Source organism: Drosophila tropicalis, unplaced genomic scaffold, assembly GCF_018151085.1.
Source record: "Drosophila tropicalis isolate 14030-0801.00 unplaced genomic scaffold, ASM1815108v1 contig_878, whole genome shotgun sequence".
Taxonomy (NCBI): domain Eukaryota; kingdom Metazoa; phylum Arthropoda; class Insecta; order Diptera; family Drosophilidae; genus Drosophila; species Drosophila tropicalis.
This window is the reverse complement of record NW_027173374.1, coordinates 11,591,957-11,609,276: the sequence shown is the minus strand read 5'-3', so window position 1 is coordinate 11,609,276 and position 17,320 is coordinate 11,591,957. Positions and strand designations below refer to the sequence as shown.

The window sequence follows — 17,320 nt, the reverse complement described above, 5'->3', positions numbered from 1 at the left end:
TGGCATAGCTAAGTGATAACGCTTATCGAGGGAATTAGCAAGCTCAGCCAAGCCACAAGAATACGAAATGTATATTCAACTTCAGGCAAGCGAGTGGGTGGCAATGGTATGGTGTTCGTCTATGTATGATATTTAATATGCAGTAACGACATATGGCACCACGCCCTCATACAGAGCATATGATAGCGCCGAGGGTGCTACCAACTTGATTTGACATTGAAATACTTACTTACGTACACTGATACAAAGTTTTTGTGAGAAAACCAAATAGTCAGCACACGCAGCGTGTAGATAATGAGAGATACATTTATATATGTATCGTTGTTGTTTTCGTAATTTTCAGATGATTTTGTGCTTTATTGAGAATCGACTTTTAACTTAAACCACTACACAATTACATTTATATAGTATAGAAAACTGAATCAACTTTGAAATATATGTAAACTTGTAATATTGTCATCGGAATTGCCGACATTTAAATGCCCTACATTTGTTATAGCCTTCACTTTCACTTAACTATATATATGTATGCACGCACACACGCATCATGGTCGTAAGTATGTATTGTCCTTCGATTGGTAGTTTGGAATAGTTGCTTCAACGGAATAGTATTATAACAATGGATCAACTTTAACAACAACATCGCCTCCATTCTACAGACCCGAGGCACCAGTTTCCACACCGAGCACATACTTGTTGTAGCCCTGGTTAAGCTGCTCCAACAGAATGAAAGTAAGCACTGTATGCGGTCCCAAGCGACAATAATAAGGTGTAAATCCTTTCCACAGTGCGAACACGCCCTCCTGGCGGGCCACACGAAGCAGCACATCCACAGTGCCTCGATATTCCGGTTTACCATCGATCGTTTTCATGTTCTGAATGCGTGTCTTGGCTATATCCAATGGCATAGAAGTTATAGTGGTCAGCAGGCCACTCAACATACTAGCGCAGAAGTGCAATTTGATGCCCTCCTCCATTTTGAGTGGTCCAGTTCTGAAGTAGGTCTTGAATTGCGAATAACTGGCCAATTGAGTCATATTGACGACCATGGCACGTCCCACTGTGGGCAAACTGCCACGCCAAAGAGCAGCAATGCCTTCCTCCCGGCTTATTCTGGTCAAGGCATTAGCCACATTGGTATAGTTACGTCTCTCGGCCGGCGGCAGACGTCCATCAGATGTCATTCGCACCAAAGCGACTTCAGCGGGAGTACCAATGAATGCACCGCAAGCTCCAGCAATAGTTCCCATTGCCATGCTGGCCACCAGATTCGGATCCCGTTGGAATTGAGCACGATATGTGTCATTCAGGTAGGTGTACATACCCAGACGACCAGTTGTGTAGGTTGCCTGACGTAGCAAAGCGGCTCCAATACCCTGGTATAGACCCAACGGGCCTTCCCGACTGATCACAGTCTGTATGCAGTGGAACGAGTTGCGGAATTCCTTTTTGCCACTACCGGCACCAGAAATTTGCATGCGGGTCTTAACCTATGATGGATGCGACCATAAGATTACTGAGAGAGAACAGTAGGCTGAGTTGCCGTAGTGCTTACCAAATCAAGTGGCTGGACAACCATTGTGGCTCCCATGCCAGATAGACCTCCAAACAGGAATTTAATGCCCTTCGGAGCGACAGCAGCCTTCTTTTTAGCTGGGTCCTGGCTGGACGGTGATGGGTTTTCCACAATTTTTGTGCTGGCCATGTTTTTCCACTACTGAGCGATTACACAACACCAAAGATTTTATTTTGATTAAATGCACTTGCTCTGCCACTCAATTGATTCCAGTTTCCAGTTCTAGTCTCTGCTGCTGTTGCTGCTACTGCACTGCTCCCACTGCTGGTCACTGCTGCTCTGGGAATGTGCGTTCCGTTTTGGTCTGCCTGTGGCATACAATTAATAATAAATTTTTGTGCCTTCTCCGACGTCCGAGCAGCTGATATTGTGCGGTAGCTGTTGTTGTTGTTTTTATTGCTGTAGCCACCAACGCTTCCTCGTTTTATTTTTGCTCGCTTTCTCTCTGTCTCTGTCAACGACCACGGCTAACGCGAATGTGATTCAATGTCAACGCACGTCACGTCTCCGATACGTCTCCTTCGTTTCCTCGGCGTTTTTCTGGCTAATTTTAGGCGCCACTCTTTCGACCACTTAGCACGTGTCCCGACTGCACTACCCCACTAAATTTAAATAAAATAAGAAGAAAGCACTGCAAATATTTGCAATTGCAATAGAAAACCGAAATTAATTGCAACCAGCCAGCAATGACGAAACTAGGTTGTTGTTGCAGCTCAGCTGATGACGTGTGTGGCAAGAGCGACGGCGCAGGCATCCAGGGTTGCCAGACTATGCTTAGCAAATATTCGAGTTTATTGATTTTGTAAAGTAATTTATATACAATACGCATTAGTTAATTTTGAAAATTATTCAAAAAACGTGTGTTTATGAACTACTAATTTTACTTTTATAACATCAGTTGACATTTAATAATATTTAAAAACATTGCTCGACTACTTCAATACTCGACTACCCTGTGGCCATATAGTTTAATTTCTCTTCTCTCATCAGCTGCTCTCATACTGAACCGTGGTTCAAAGTTGTACATTTGTATTACACTTTTGGATCATAGTTAAATGTTCTTTTTCAGAGACTAACTATAACTAATTGTGCAAAAACTTAAAAACCATTAATTGATACAATTAAACAAAGTTAAATTTAATAATAGAATATTTTAAAACAAAATTAATATTTGTTTTTGTGCCACTGTGCATAAAGAGAGCAGGTCGGTGTTGTTTAACATAAAACAGCTGTGTATTTTGGCCACGGGCATTTTGAAAGGCGAAATTGCCGACCGTTAGCTGCACCCCTCCCTGCTACCCTTCTAGCCATATTTTGTTTACTCGGAATTATTTCGCCCACTCGCACAAGTTTAATTTGCCAGATTTTTGCATGGCATAGTAAAAATCTACACAAAACAAATTTATAACACCTTCACAATCGCAAACGAACATTGTTAGATCGCAATGTACAAATAGACACACATACATACATACATATGTTTTCTTTATCTTTCCCGTTACACCCACTACAAAAGATGGAGGAAGGTATATAGGACTAAACCTGCAGTTAACAGTATAACAGTTTAGATATATTCTATAAAATGCAATATTTATCATATTCAATTCGAATTTGTATTAGGGGACTTCCCCCAAATTGTCAAATATCCTTAACTAAGTTCAGTTGGAAGGCTAAGAGGCATTTGGCAGTGATTAATTCATTTTAAAAAACGATATACAATTTACGCCTTAAAAATCATCCCTTTTTGAGGTATTTACACAGTATTTTGTAGTCCTATGTAGATAGCTGAATTTGTGTCCTAATGGGGGGTTCTATTGGGCCCCGCATATCAGAAATATTTGCTGCGTTTTTATCGTAATTGCCCTAATCAGACCATAAATATGTACACACTGATTCAATATTTTGGTCTTTCTGATTCAATTTTAACGCCCATGTGATAATAAATTGAGTGTACCACGACTATTTATGGCCTAGTTCTAGAAAACTAGTGCTAGGGAACTACAAATCGTTTATTCTAACAAATTAAGTTGCTTCCAATAGTGTTATCCATTGATTTGGGGGGTGGGTAAATGATAAAGCTTGTGCCTTTACATAGTTTCAAAGAAATCCACCGACAAGCCCTTAACAGGTTTTGCTTAAAGTTTGCAAGATTTAAACATTTATTTTGTGCCTGTTAAGCAGGCATACATAAATGACATATTATATCCATGGAGCCGCCATATCGTTAAACAAATTATCATTATATTACACTTATCCGTATCTTGAGGCTGCATTCAGTCAAGATGCGATTGAATCTCCAGCCAGCCAGCCATTCGGATATGTATATTTCGCGCTTTTGCTCTGCTCCGTCTTTATTCAATCAGAATCCAAGAAGGACTCAACAGATTGCCTGTCGTTTGCCTGCCATTGAAGCTGAAGCAATTTCAATTCAATTTTTAGCGCGTTCCCCCTGCCTTTATACTCTGTAAGGGATTTTCGTTTTTGGCTGATATCAGATATAAGATGAATCAACGTGGAACGAGCGAAGAGATTGTAAGCAATCAGAAGAGGATGCTTCAAAGAGGAGCATGAGAAAAAGTGAAATCTCGAGCTGTCAAGTGGGCTAAAGATAAAACTACATACAACTACAACAAGGGAAAAAGCGACAGCAACATGAGCACCGCCAGCCACAGTTAATATGGTCGCACATACACTCTCTCACACACACACCCCATACATATATGCATTCAGTGTGAAGGACATTGTAAGTGAAATTGAACGCTTGGACATTTACCATGGCAAAGAGTCAGTTGCCTGGGCATGGAAACTTTGCGGATTGTGTTAGTGACATTTTGTAAGATTAACAGCGCATTTAAATCCTAAGATTGGCGAAAACTGCAATTCTCTATCCATGTGACAGGAAATCTAGGATCAACGTTTATTTGAAGTGTATCATCAGGTCGGCTCTTGTGCTGCTTGTTCAGGTTCTTTTACTTTTCATCGGTGCTGTCATCAATATTGCTTTCTACTTGCTCATCGAAAAACACCGTTCGTCGATCGTCCTGCTGCCTTTATATGGAAAACTGACTGGCTGTCGGGCGGCATCTCCATCATTCATGTGATGCTAGCGTTGGCCAATCAATAAAATTTCACGCTACTGTAATCAAAGCATGTGACATTAGTGCAAAGTTGAATGAATCCATGTACTCCAGGCACAGACAGACTAACAGCAACGAGGCGAGGCCAAGCCAGGCCAGGCCAGGTTAGGTACCCGACAAGGCTGGCTTTTGTTGGAAAATGCTAAAATGATAAGGTCGCTCGTTATAGACTCCACTGGGGACTCCTCCTACTCCGCCTCCTGCTCTGGCTGAGCACACAAAAAACCTCTCAGTTGAAGTTGAATCAACAGTTTGGCGTCACATGCTAATTTTAAACCAAGTGCGAGAGATGTGAGACTCTCCGCCGTATAAAGGCACGCCAACGAAGTTCACCTGCGCTAGTTGCTCGAATTTATTTTCGTTGCAGGCCGTTTAGTGATGCGTTATGGCAAACACCATTCCAGCCAGGGATGTGGAAACTAAGCAAGGGTGCCTAGGCCAGGTAGCCAGAGCACAAACAGTTTTGGCAAACGTTGTTCGAGTGCAAATCGAGTGGAAGATTTCAGTGCGTTGGTTGGCACACCAAAATAAGTTGGTCTTTTCCTTTCTCTATTCCCAACCCATACCCATACCCATACCGAACTCCATTTATTCTTGGCTCGTTCACTTGAATAAATAAAAATCCTTGAAGTTCAGACAAAGGTCGCTGCAGCGATTCCTGGCACCAGTCGACTTCAAGTTTGAAAAAAAAAAACAGAAAACTTAGTTGCACTTGGCCGAAATTGCCATTAAATTAAAAAGAAATGCCGAGAGTCAAACTCTTAAAATATAATTTAAGACATGCACAATTGCAAATTTATACAAATGCCTTTACTGCACTTAAATAAGCCGAGGTACTAAAACATTTTACTTGTAATCCGTGCATTGTTTACACAAGCTAGAGTAAGTTTTAAAAATTTGAGGAAATTAGCACTCTTAAGAATGCAATGGAAAGTCAATTAAAGTATTGGCCAATTCCTTTTTACTGGCTCTAAAAATTTGCTGCTGTTAATTGTGCTTAGTCCTTTAAAGCGATGAAAAATTCAACAACTTTTTGAAATCTATTTTGCATGCACATCCACTTGACTCATGTCAGATTTGTATGTAGTAAGTGCTGTAAAAATGCTTGAACTCATCCTGTTAGCATTTCCATTTCCATTCCCACTTCCTGTCCTCGTACCTCGTGTGCCACTTAAATTAGAACGGCATTCCAGATTTCGCTTGTCCCTACTACACCCTTTGCTTCCTTTACACTTTGGCTAGAAGCAACACTAATGCAATCCGCTTTAAGGATTCAAGCCATCGAGCGAGCGAACGAGCACACAACGAGCACACAAAAAAAAAACCTGCACTGTCCTCGAATTGAAAGTTGAAATTGCTTTAAAGGATGCGGATGGCCATTTGCAATATGCAAAGCGCGACAAACTAGTTGGGACGCCACGCCCAGCCACTTGACTGTCGCCCCGGGTTGCCCCTTTGCGTAAATAAACATTTAACTTTCTATTAGAATTTGCATGCGAATGGAGTGGAAGAGGAGCTGAATGGAGAAATGGAAAACTCGCCAGGATTAGCAGCACGGCCGCAGCCAATTTAAGTGTTGGGCAAATGGGGGAAGTGAAAGGCAAGAGAGGGGGGTGGAACCAAATCTGATTGTGGACTAAACATGCTAATGGCATTATAATTATCCCTCGAGACCGTAGACCGGAGACCTGCTACCTGCCAGGGAGCCGCCTTACTTAGCGTATTGCCAACTGTAGAACCGAACGCCACTCGAATGCAAATTAAAAGTTAAGGATTTTTTTTTCTTTTTTTTTTTGCAGTTTTGTGTGTGGGCAAAACTTTTCGATGCCACACTTAAAGCCTCGGCTAAGTGTTGCTAAATTGCATTATGGTCACCGTTCAGTTAGTTAGTTATTTGGTAGTTGACCATCCTGCAGCACCGCTTCACTATGGCAGTGAAGGGCTCACCTGTCGCCACCCTAGTATATACATTAGTGTATAATCAACATTAATGGGGCTGACAATGCGCTTCCTACGCCATTACATTCTAAAGGTTTTTATGTTTCCATTGTGTTGGGCAGCCAACCGAGCGCATGAGGGGCCCTCAGTCTGTTCCGTGTCAGTATTGTCCTTTAAGGGCTTCCCCCTCCCCCCTTTCTCACTAGTTTGCCACGTGTTGGCCGGAGATTATATTCGCATCAGCTCAATGAAAAATTATATTCTTCTGTCCTCATTGTTATATGAGATGTTTTCCTTTTTGATCCCAAGGGTTATCCTAACTGGCGGTTTGTGTGGCAATGAAATTAGTTTGCATTTGGTATTTGATAGCGTGGTGAAAATGTATAAAAATTAAGCATACGCCACATTGTCACACATTCGGTTGTTGTGTATAAGCAACAACCACTTGCTGATTAAGTCCAAGAATTTATGGCTACTATGTCTGAGGGTGTATGTATGTGTGCCTAAGTGACTGTGTATGTTTCTGGGTGTTATCCTTTTTATTTCTTCTTGTCTTTTTCTGTGTGGCTATATAAATTAAAAGCAGCCTCAAAAACTAAGCCACTTTGGCTAAAAATGTCTGTGGCTTCATCTGTGTAACTACGACTAAGTAACGAAAGTCAACTTCATCTCATTGTCAGATTCAGATAAAAACTTGAAATCTGCTGCGGCTGCAACTTTGTTGCCCTTCCTATAGTTCTCTCTATAAATGCGGCAGGCCAAGACCGAAGCACTTTCAACTGCTTCAAGCTGAAACACTTTTAGTTTTCCTTCGGGCCAGCCTTTCTTTTCTCTTTTGGCCCGTCTAAAAAGGCAGCAACATAACCAAACCAAACCAAACCAAAAAGTAAAAACAAAGGCGACAAAAACAAACGAAACAGGGAAACAAAAAAACAAGCAAACTTGATGCTCAAAGTGAAATGCCAGGCATAGTTTAGGCCACAAAATTTATGGTGTTAATGCCAAGTGTCTGTGCCCGAAAATGGAGGTAAGGGAAAGCCATAGAATGGTGCAGAATGGTGGGAGCAGTTGGAAACGTCTATGTGTATCTCAATTCTTACATAAGGACACTTCGCACCCTGAAGAAAAATAAGCCCTAAACATAACAAAGCTAACGTTTAGTTGAATAACAACATAAGAGAATAAAAGATACTCTTTTTAACAGAAATATCGAAATATCACACGACGATAACTTACTTACAGATTAGTTACTTTTGTTTTCTGTTAACATTAATGGACTTTAGTTCAGAATCGTTATAAACTTTCATCAGTTTGTCAAGTAATCCATAAAACCCACACTTTAATGGTTAGAGAATTCGTATAATGCATCATTCATCATAATAAGTATATAAGACTTCATATTCCACCTGACATTTGTGTTATACACACTTTCTTTAATTCCCTTTTATATGTCAAGAGTATTTAGTTGTTTGTCTGCTCTGTCTGGGTTTCTTTTTTTATAGAGACCCACGTGCCGCACAGACTGAGACAGGTTCAGGTTCAACAGTCGGACAAACGAAGAGGCAGTCAGACAGACAGACCGGACAGACGGAAATACAAACAGACCGAGGAACAGGAACGCTGTCGTCGTTCTAGTCATCAGTGATTTATTATTCTGCAACTTTTTGCCAAACATTTTGTGATAGTCTTCACCCTTACCTACCGCAGTTTGAATTGTTGAAATGCTGCTGTTCACAGGCATAAAACTTTATTGAAATCCTTGGCCACATCCTGCATCTGCTGCTGGGCTATGTAGCATCAATCAAAGCCGGTGTAACATGTGTCTGGAGATTCTGGTTAAATGCCAAACTAATAAAATGATTGGACCGAATATATCCTTCCGCCCGATCACATTTCAATTTTCAGTAAAACCCACAATGAAGTCATCTTAAAGTGCAGTAAAAAAAAAACCAGTACGGAAAACAACAAAAAAATATGGTGGGAAACATTCTTAAGCTTAACTGTACCAAAGGACAGCAGAGCAAGAGCAGAGAACAAGAGCAGCCCAGTGAGGTCACTGGGGTTCGGGTTAGCGAAGCGCAGCTGCAAACAATGGCATTTTAAAAGCTCAGGGCGCCGACTGGCACCGACCTCAAAGCCAAAGTAAAATAAAAAGACATCATGGTACTGGGGAACGGGGGGGTATGGTGCGGTGGGGTTGGACAAACCTTTAAAGACAAACATGCCGGCTACGGCAACACGCACACACGCACACACACAAGCAAATACTCACAGTCACACATAGCGTATGCGTAATAACATTTTGCGTTACATTTGCTTTTTATTGCATACCGCAAGGCGGCTTTCGCAGGTCTGCTGGTCCCTTTGTATTGTATTTCCTTTACTCGGCATTCCTGCCTATCCCATTTATGCTCTTCCTTTGTCTGCCTTTAATTTCCATACGATGAGACTCAGTGAATGTCTCTTTATATGTATATACATATGTATATTTGTATATGTAAATATAAATACCATATGACTAATGTAAAAACTTTGTACTGTCCAACAAATGACTAATCCGAGTTCAGTTTTTGCGGGCTGTCAACTGTCAATGTTTTGTGGTGACAAACTTTTCAAAATTTTACGTGAACTGCATTTTTTAGTGAACAAACAAGAATAAAAGGAAGGTTGATAGCAAGCGAGATGGAACTCTTTTCGCAGCATCGGTCGAAGCATTGCAAGCTTCATTGGCCTCAATCAAATGCCGCAAACAACTTCAAGTTGGAGAGCAAAAAAAACAAATCAAACTGATGAATGTCACAGAGCAATCAACAGAAGCAAAAGAACTAGAAAATTGTGTCATTTTGCTGTCTCCTGCCATCTACCAGTGAATATAACAGAAAGCAAACGAAAGAAATCGAAGCAGTAGAGGTAATCGACGAGGCTTCGCCCAAGAGAGGGCCACTGAAACGGAAGCCGCGATTAAATACAAATAAGGCATTAAGTGCAAAGGCGCTGAGGCGCATAATACAAATTGCGTCGATTGGGTAAAGTGGCTGTAAGGAGGGGGGACTGGCAAAGGACAACTCTGATGATTGGATGAATGAAGGAAAGAACCAACGAACGAACGATTGAAATGCCTCTGGCGGTTACATTGACACAGAGCAAGAGAATGTCTCCGAAAATGAGCACAAAACTATGTACTTATTGCCTGGCTGTGCGTGCCAATGTCTTGCCTTTTGCTCTAACCTTAAGTATATGCGCTTTCCCACTTGAGTTATTTCGATTTTCGTAATTTTCTACATTTAATGTTAATGAATTCCAACACCACTTGATGCTGAGCAATGTCTTTGCTTTTCAATAAACAGATTTGCTGTTGAAAAAAACTTGCCATGATTGAAATAACATTCTTTTACCGTCTCTCCATCGGTAGGTAATACATATGTATATGTATATGTATATGTATATGTATATGTATATGTATATGTATATGTATATGTATATGTATATGTATATGTATATGTATATGTATATGTATATATATATGTATATGTATATGTATATGTATATGTATATGTATATGTATATGTATATGTATATGTATATGTATATGTATATGTATATGTATATGTATATGTATATGTATATGTATATGTATATGTATATGTATATGTATATGTATATGTATATGTATATGTATATGTATATGTATATGTATATGTATATGTATATGTATATGTATGTATATACTAAAATCAATAATGTTCAAGGGCATATCAAATTCCGTATGATCAAGTTGTTTGTCATCTGTTTTATTTCTTGTTTATATAGCGGCCCTTCTTTTGCATGCCAATTTCTGTCAGGCAATTGCACAGCCCATAAGTAGGCAATGCTTTTTTCCGTTCCAACGCTATGCTAACTCCACTTCAACATTTAGTCAAAGGCAATGGCAAAGGCAAAAACAACGGCCAAAGGACATGGCCATATAGAAGGGGAGTGGATAATACAGACAAAGACTGTAACATTGCGGCTGGACGCGCTTGGTAAAGCATAATAAAAAAAGCTGGCAATTGAAAATAGCTTCTGCTTGTGGGCCAAAGCAGGCGGCAAATTACTAGAAAGAAAAAGCAAACGAAGAGAAATTGTCTCGTAATGCTTGACTTGTCTTACGGAAAACCTTAAGGCTTTAAAAATTTATGAATTCGTGCAAATGGTTATGTGGTTGGTCTTTAGGTCCTTTGGCTGATATGTAAACTTCATTGGCAAAGTCCAAGGTCCAAGGAGATCATCGACATAAATGCAAGTATGCCAATTTATTTTTAGCTTTTCATCTTGCTCAAACAGTTTGAACGCTCCCTTCACTTGCAGACACAACACAGCATAAAGATTTTTCCTCCACTTCCCTCCCACCAGGCCAAGTTACTTCTTTGCACAATTTTGCGGTTCATTTAATATTTTTTTCGTGTTGTTTATCTGAGGGCTTGGGCAAGCTAACAAACAGAAAACAAAATAGGGCAAAAAAATAGAAAAACCTGCGGCCAATGGCATTAACATTAGCCCCCACATTATTAGCCCTATTCGCCCTTGGCTCGTTTTCGACCTAACGAGCTGCCATGGCAATTAGTGTGAAGATGAGACGTCTGGCTTATTTTTTCTATCATCAAAATTTGATTTTACAAATTTTCGCGAAGCAAAAAAACTGAAAGAAAAAGAAAAGAAAACCTGAAAAACCGGTGAAAAAAACTCGCCAATTCACTGCAATTTGTTCAAAAGTCAATGCTCGTTGGCTTTCGATGAAAATTGGCTATGTCAGGTGGCTGTCAGTCTACACACAACGCGACCCTACAATGTGTGAGGTGAGTCAGTGTGCAATTGTAAAGTGCCTTCTCCTCGTCTCACTTTCAAATAATATTTATGCATTCGGTTTGTATGCCAATTCAACAGGCCATGCAGTTCCAATTAAATTCAAGCATTCAATCAAAAAAAAAGAAGCGAAAAATCCCCGTTTACAAATATTCCTGTGAGCAGGGCTGCCAAACAACGATATCATTGAATTTCTTCTTGACTCTGTTAACTAGGGTTAAGCATCATAGTTTTACTAAATCAAAGTAACAAATTGTTGTTGAAAACTTAAGAAAAATAATATCTGTTTTAATGGGTTATTAATCAAACAAGTAGTTTTGGCTGCCCTGTATGCCAAAAGTGAACCATTCAAAACGATTCACATTTTATGCACAAGTTTAAGAGTCCTTGTCAAGATAGTCCGGGTCTATAATCTTCCAGAGGCTAACATAATTGGTCCTTAATCCTGAAGTGAAGTACTTTTTTCCTTTGCTCATATTGACAAAGTTTGCTGTGTATCTAGCATTTACTGAGTATTTAATATTTAAGCTGCCTTCAGCTACCTTTTCGAGAGATCTCTGACCTCGTTTAAGCAATGCAGAAAGGTAAGACTACCTAGGATATGCAGGAAGTGCAAAAAACAAACCGAAATCGTTTACTGGTAAGAGTAAACAAGCAAAAAAAAACAAAAAATGACAGCTGCATATGCTCCATCTAAAGCTATTTCTGTGTTTCGTTTTGAATTGATTAAAATCGACTGATGCTGCCAGCCACAACCCAGCAGCCGCGAAACCTAAAAACATACAAGGAAAAAGGAAATCAAAAATACCGACTACGCGGATTGCCAATGATGGAAACTGGGAACAATGCCAGGCGGTGCTTAGACATGGAGTACACATACACACACATACATATGTAGATGGGAATATAGTAGTAGCCAGCAGGTTTTCACTTTTTATTTTTCCAGTTTAGACACTCATGCTAAGTCTGTGGCTATGCAGAAGAAGAACGTAGTCAGTTGAAAATAGTTTTAAGTACGTTTTCAAGAGGCTAAGTTTTTGCCAAGGTTTATTAGCTTGGCCAAAATGGTGGAAATGAAAAGTGTTTTGTAGGCAGTTTTCTGATTGAGTTTAGATTCGAAATTATTGACAAAATTTGGCTACGTCCATGTTCAGGCTAGTTTCATATTCTGATGTTTTTCATTTCAACCGCAGCACATAAATATGAAAGACTCGCTTTCTGTGTATGTGGTTATTCGTCTATATGAATGTATTTGAGTGTGTGTGTGTGTCAGGGAAAAAGAAAACAATTTTGCATGCCAGATGAAAAACGTAAAATTCCATCTATGGCCGCAGGGGAGTTGCTTAACTGATTTCCGCTCGTCACATCTGCACATGCAAGTCACTGGGAAAACTTATTTGCAATTTTGTCAAACGCACAGGAAGTTAACGTTATTTTTTTGCCCATTTCCACTAGAATTCTGTTGAATATTGGCAGGCTAAAACTAAATCAATGGGGCAACATTAGAAACAAGAAAAAAGTCACATAAAAAAAATTCATTAAAATTCTTAAAACTATTTCCTTGGGAAGCCAAAGATTCTAAAACGAGAAGCTAGAGCAGAATTTCCTCCATAAGAAATGTTTGCGTTTTTTGCTAAACAACTTTGTTACGATATGGAGAAATAGAAGGGTCAAACAATGTTGGTTTTTACTAGTTGTAGGTACTAAGCCAATTTGCATGCTTACAGCTGTTGTTGTATTTTGCTCAACTTATTGGTATTGCTGTTGCTATTGTATATATAGATGTGCACTTAACGATTCCCCTTGCCACGCTTCTTGGCCAATAGCTCTGAAATTGGCCTGTCCAGTGGCAGCAATAACAACAGCAACAGCAGCAGTCACCACGTATGTACATATTTTTTTTATGGCCGTCTCGTTGGCTCGCTTATCCAGGATATCGTGTGAGAGGTCCTTGCATACAAAGTTGCTGTGAACATAAAACATGCATAAAACTGAAACACACACACGCCCAGAATCGCTGATTCTTGCATCGAAAAGTAAAACATAAAATGTAGGCACTGATTACATTTGCATATTATGTATGCGTCTTGGCCTCCGACTCAGTCCCGGGGTTCTGATATTGATAAGACTCAAGTGGGTTACACAGAGGGTCCTATTTCAAAATTCAACTCCTAGGTTGGATGCAATTCCTGCTGACAAGTTTCCTACTAGAGCACCCTACGTGTGGAGTGTTTGTTTGTGTGTTCCATAGATGCGCTTACCGAAGGAATTTAATTTTCAACTTTAGCTTTTGGCATGCGGTGCCACAAGCGAGTTTCGTGTTAGAGAAAGTTTGTCCTGCCAGTGCCACAACAGGGACTGATCTAATAAAAAGCAACCACCCGACCATCATCAACATCATCCATGGACAGACCATGCACCATGTGTGCGCCACTTGTTGCAGCAACTGCAATCTCTGCCTGGGATTATGCAGCTGCAGAAAGTTTAAATTATGTAATTCAACACGTTGCTGCCAAAGCCAATAGCAGGCGAAGGCACAGGGCATAAGGCAGAAGGCACACGGTAAAAGCCCCACACACATTCAAGCGGACAGAACAAGCTCACAGGACACGGCCACTGAGACAGACACGAACATGTACATAGAATGCGCATGCATTGAACTCCATATATTTGTACATATATTTCTACATATGTATGTACAGACGATGGATGAATGCCTCACCTGGGATCCACGAATTTCAATTAACGTACCAACAGCAACATGAACGAGTTTCGCTTTACCATCGCCAGGTGGCGCCCTGTGGCGGCAGGCACCTTGTTATGCCGCTGTTTGATGATACGCAATAAATTCTCTTTCTCCCTCAAAAAAAGAACAGCAACGATAAGAACCATTTATCAATCGTACTGTAGAAGACATTCTGAATACCCTAGGGCAAAATATGTGGGTATTCAATTCTATTCAATTCAATTCTTAATAAATTAAATAGAAAATGAGTATAAAATGTCACTTTAAAATGCGAGAGAGGAAATTTCTCCTTCCAAAATGTTTCAACATTGTCAGACATACTTTCGATATCTGGTTAATACAAAAATTTAAGAGTTTATATTGGCTCCTTTTTCCCAAAACAATAGAGTTCAAAGTTGACTCTAACAAATGGACCCATTCATACCAATTTGAAGTGATTAAAAAGCACCAAAGTGAAAATGTTTCTGGTCCACGCCCGTTGCACGCGACTGTTTGAAATTTATATATGTCGATTTCTTTTAAACTCAAAGAAGATTACGATTCCATCTAAATTGCAAAACGAATGAAACGCATTTATAAACGTTCAGTAGAGAAAATAAAATGGACAAATCACAGCAATAGTCGCGGTTCGATTTAATGAGGTGCTTTGAATGCGTTAATAATATGGAATGAATTTTTCATAGAACAAGGCTCTTTGCGGATTAGTTGACTGGCATCCTGTGAAGGCAAACAAGCGCTTTAAATCAGTAATCCACAGTGGATGGTGGAACAAAAGAGCATCAGTAAAAGGAAATGCTTGGGCAATAAACAAGGATAATAAGACAAAAGTCATTGAGACGAGATAAAAAGAAAAGTTCTGATCAATTTTCCTATTCTCAATTAATTTGTAACAAGAAGGTAAAGGTCCTTACACCAATTTAAATAAGTGAGGAATCACTGTAAGATATGGGAATATATTTTCTGTATATCTATTAAGTTGAGAAATAAATTAATGCCATTTTCCTCCCGCACATCAAGTGGAATATAAAACAGGTGTTATCGCTCATACATCTCAGTTAAAGCCAATATGCTTACCCAAGCAGCACATTAACCAATAAAAACTCCAACCAAAAGCGTTTTATTTATTTTATTTTCCTCCCTTTCTGTTTTTTTTGTTTGTTGTTTTTTCTTTTTGAAATCGCAGTTACTGTATCAACTACAATATACAGAAAAAAAGAGAAAGGGGAGAGAGGAAGAGCGAGAGAGTAAAAAATTTAAAGGCGATGTAGGTTTTCCTCGGGGCACTGCGTGTTTAGTTAGGTGTTGCATGCGCCCCAAAAGGCAAGCCAGAGTGTATAAAAGGTAAACGCGAGATTGCTAAACAAACACACACACAGAAGCACACACACACACACACCCACTCAAACAAGCCGGTGGCAAGGAGCTAAGCTTATTATAGAAGCGCCAGAGGCTGACTTGAAAGTAAGCTAAAAAAGAGACGACTGAGGCAGCTGCTGGCTTTGAGATATCATCAGCGGATTATACCGATTATCTCTAGCAAATATCATTTTGCACGAAAGCCAACAATGTCTAAATTGTCTTGATTGTACACGTATAAGTATATATGTATATACACACACACACATATACGTATATCTGTAAATGTGTGTATATTACTATGTAATGTGAGTAAATGGGAGTGGACGAGGTTAGTAAACCGCATACAAATGTGCAGGTGAGCGGTTGCGTGCGCTTTTTGTGGGCTGCCACATCATCCTTGTGCTCGTCATCGACGTTGGCTATTTACTTTTATGGCTTGTTTGCCAGCTCGTGCAAACTTTTGGCCCTGCACACCCAAGTGACCCATTAAACGAATTGAAAATGAACAACCAAAACTTTCGGTTTTGTTCATATTGCCTTCCCTCCAAAGGATTCTCAGCGTGTTGGAACAACGATGCGTATGTGTAATAAATTTTGATTGACTTACACTGCAATGCAGCTTCAAGTACCTAAATACAGCTTAGATGACAGGCAAAGAAGATAAAGCAAAAGAATACTAGAAACTTAAAGAAAATGGAAAAGGGAGAGAGAAAGTTAGAGAAACTGCAGTCAATCGAAATTGTTGCCAAAACTTGAATTACGTTTTGACAAATCTCAAGAAGTTTTCTTCAACAACTTCGACCATAAACACAAGTGTTACAAAAAAAAACTTTTCTAAGGCAAAAACCACACAATAATAACAAAAACAAAAAAGAAAAAGTTTAATCCTTTTTGCCACAAAGCTCTAATTTAGTTGACCATGCCGGCGGCAGCATGTCGTATACGTAATATGCAATTAACTCAACCATTTCCATTCCAGTTATTTTTGCCCTACGCCTCCACGACGTTGAAGTCGCAGGTGCAAAAGCAAAATATGCTGCCAATTAATGTTAATTAAATTCATATTTTCCCTGCACGAGTTTGCACTTTGGGTTGCCCGGAATGTTAACCATTTTCGACACTCGAACCAAAGTCAAATAAATCATTAGAAACGGTTTATGCGCGCCAAAAACGGCGGCGAACAGCGGGCAACTGCGTATCATCAGCTCAGTTGTAATGAATTGTGGCAATATTGCATAATTTATGCCATTTAATTTGTTGATTTCGTTTCAATTGCGGCCAGAATTTTACTCTTTTAGCCATAGTGACGAAGCCAACAAGCAACACGCAAATATTACGCCTACTAAATAAACTATGCTGCAGGCCTCTCATGCTGCGACAATTAGAGACACTTTGTGAAAACATGGAAATCATTTCATTGTGATTATTAGAATCCTAAATGCCCTTACCAGCCAGTATCCTTGAACCAAAGGAACTCGCAGTTAGGCTAATGCAATAAATCATTGTTTTCTTTCCATTCAATTAGATATATTGTTTCCTTCTATTTGTTCAACGAGTTTGTAAACAATAATAAATATGTACACAGTTAAAAGCATAAAATAACAATTTATGCACATTTTTTATAGTTTTAAATAAATTTACTTGATAAATTCATTTGACAATAAACTCATAAAATAGTTGAAGGACCCATTCCATTTTCACATAATCCACTCATGTGCAGTG

The 17,320-nt window shown here is 39.5% G+C and overlaps 1 protein-coding gene across 1 annotated transcript; it reads right to left on the bottom strand.

Moving 5' to 3' along the window:
- Positions 1-336: 336 nt before the first annotated feature.
- Positions 337-2,326, bottom strand: LOC137584142 (mitochondrial 2-oxoglutarate/malate carrier protein). The gene is made up of 2 exons (XM_068299392.1): positions 1,556-2,326; positions 337-1,490 (listed from the first exon to the last, which is right to left on the bottom strand). The coding sequence occupies exons 1-2, from the start codon at positions 1,703-1,705 to the stop codon at positions 654-656; spliced, it is 987 nt and encodes a 328-aa protein (XP_068155493.1). The 5' UTR covers positions 1,706-2,326; the 3' UTR covers positions 337-653.
- Between the last annotated feature and the right edge of the window lie 14,994 nt (positions 2,327-17,320).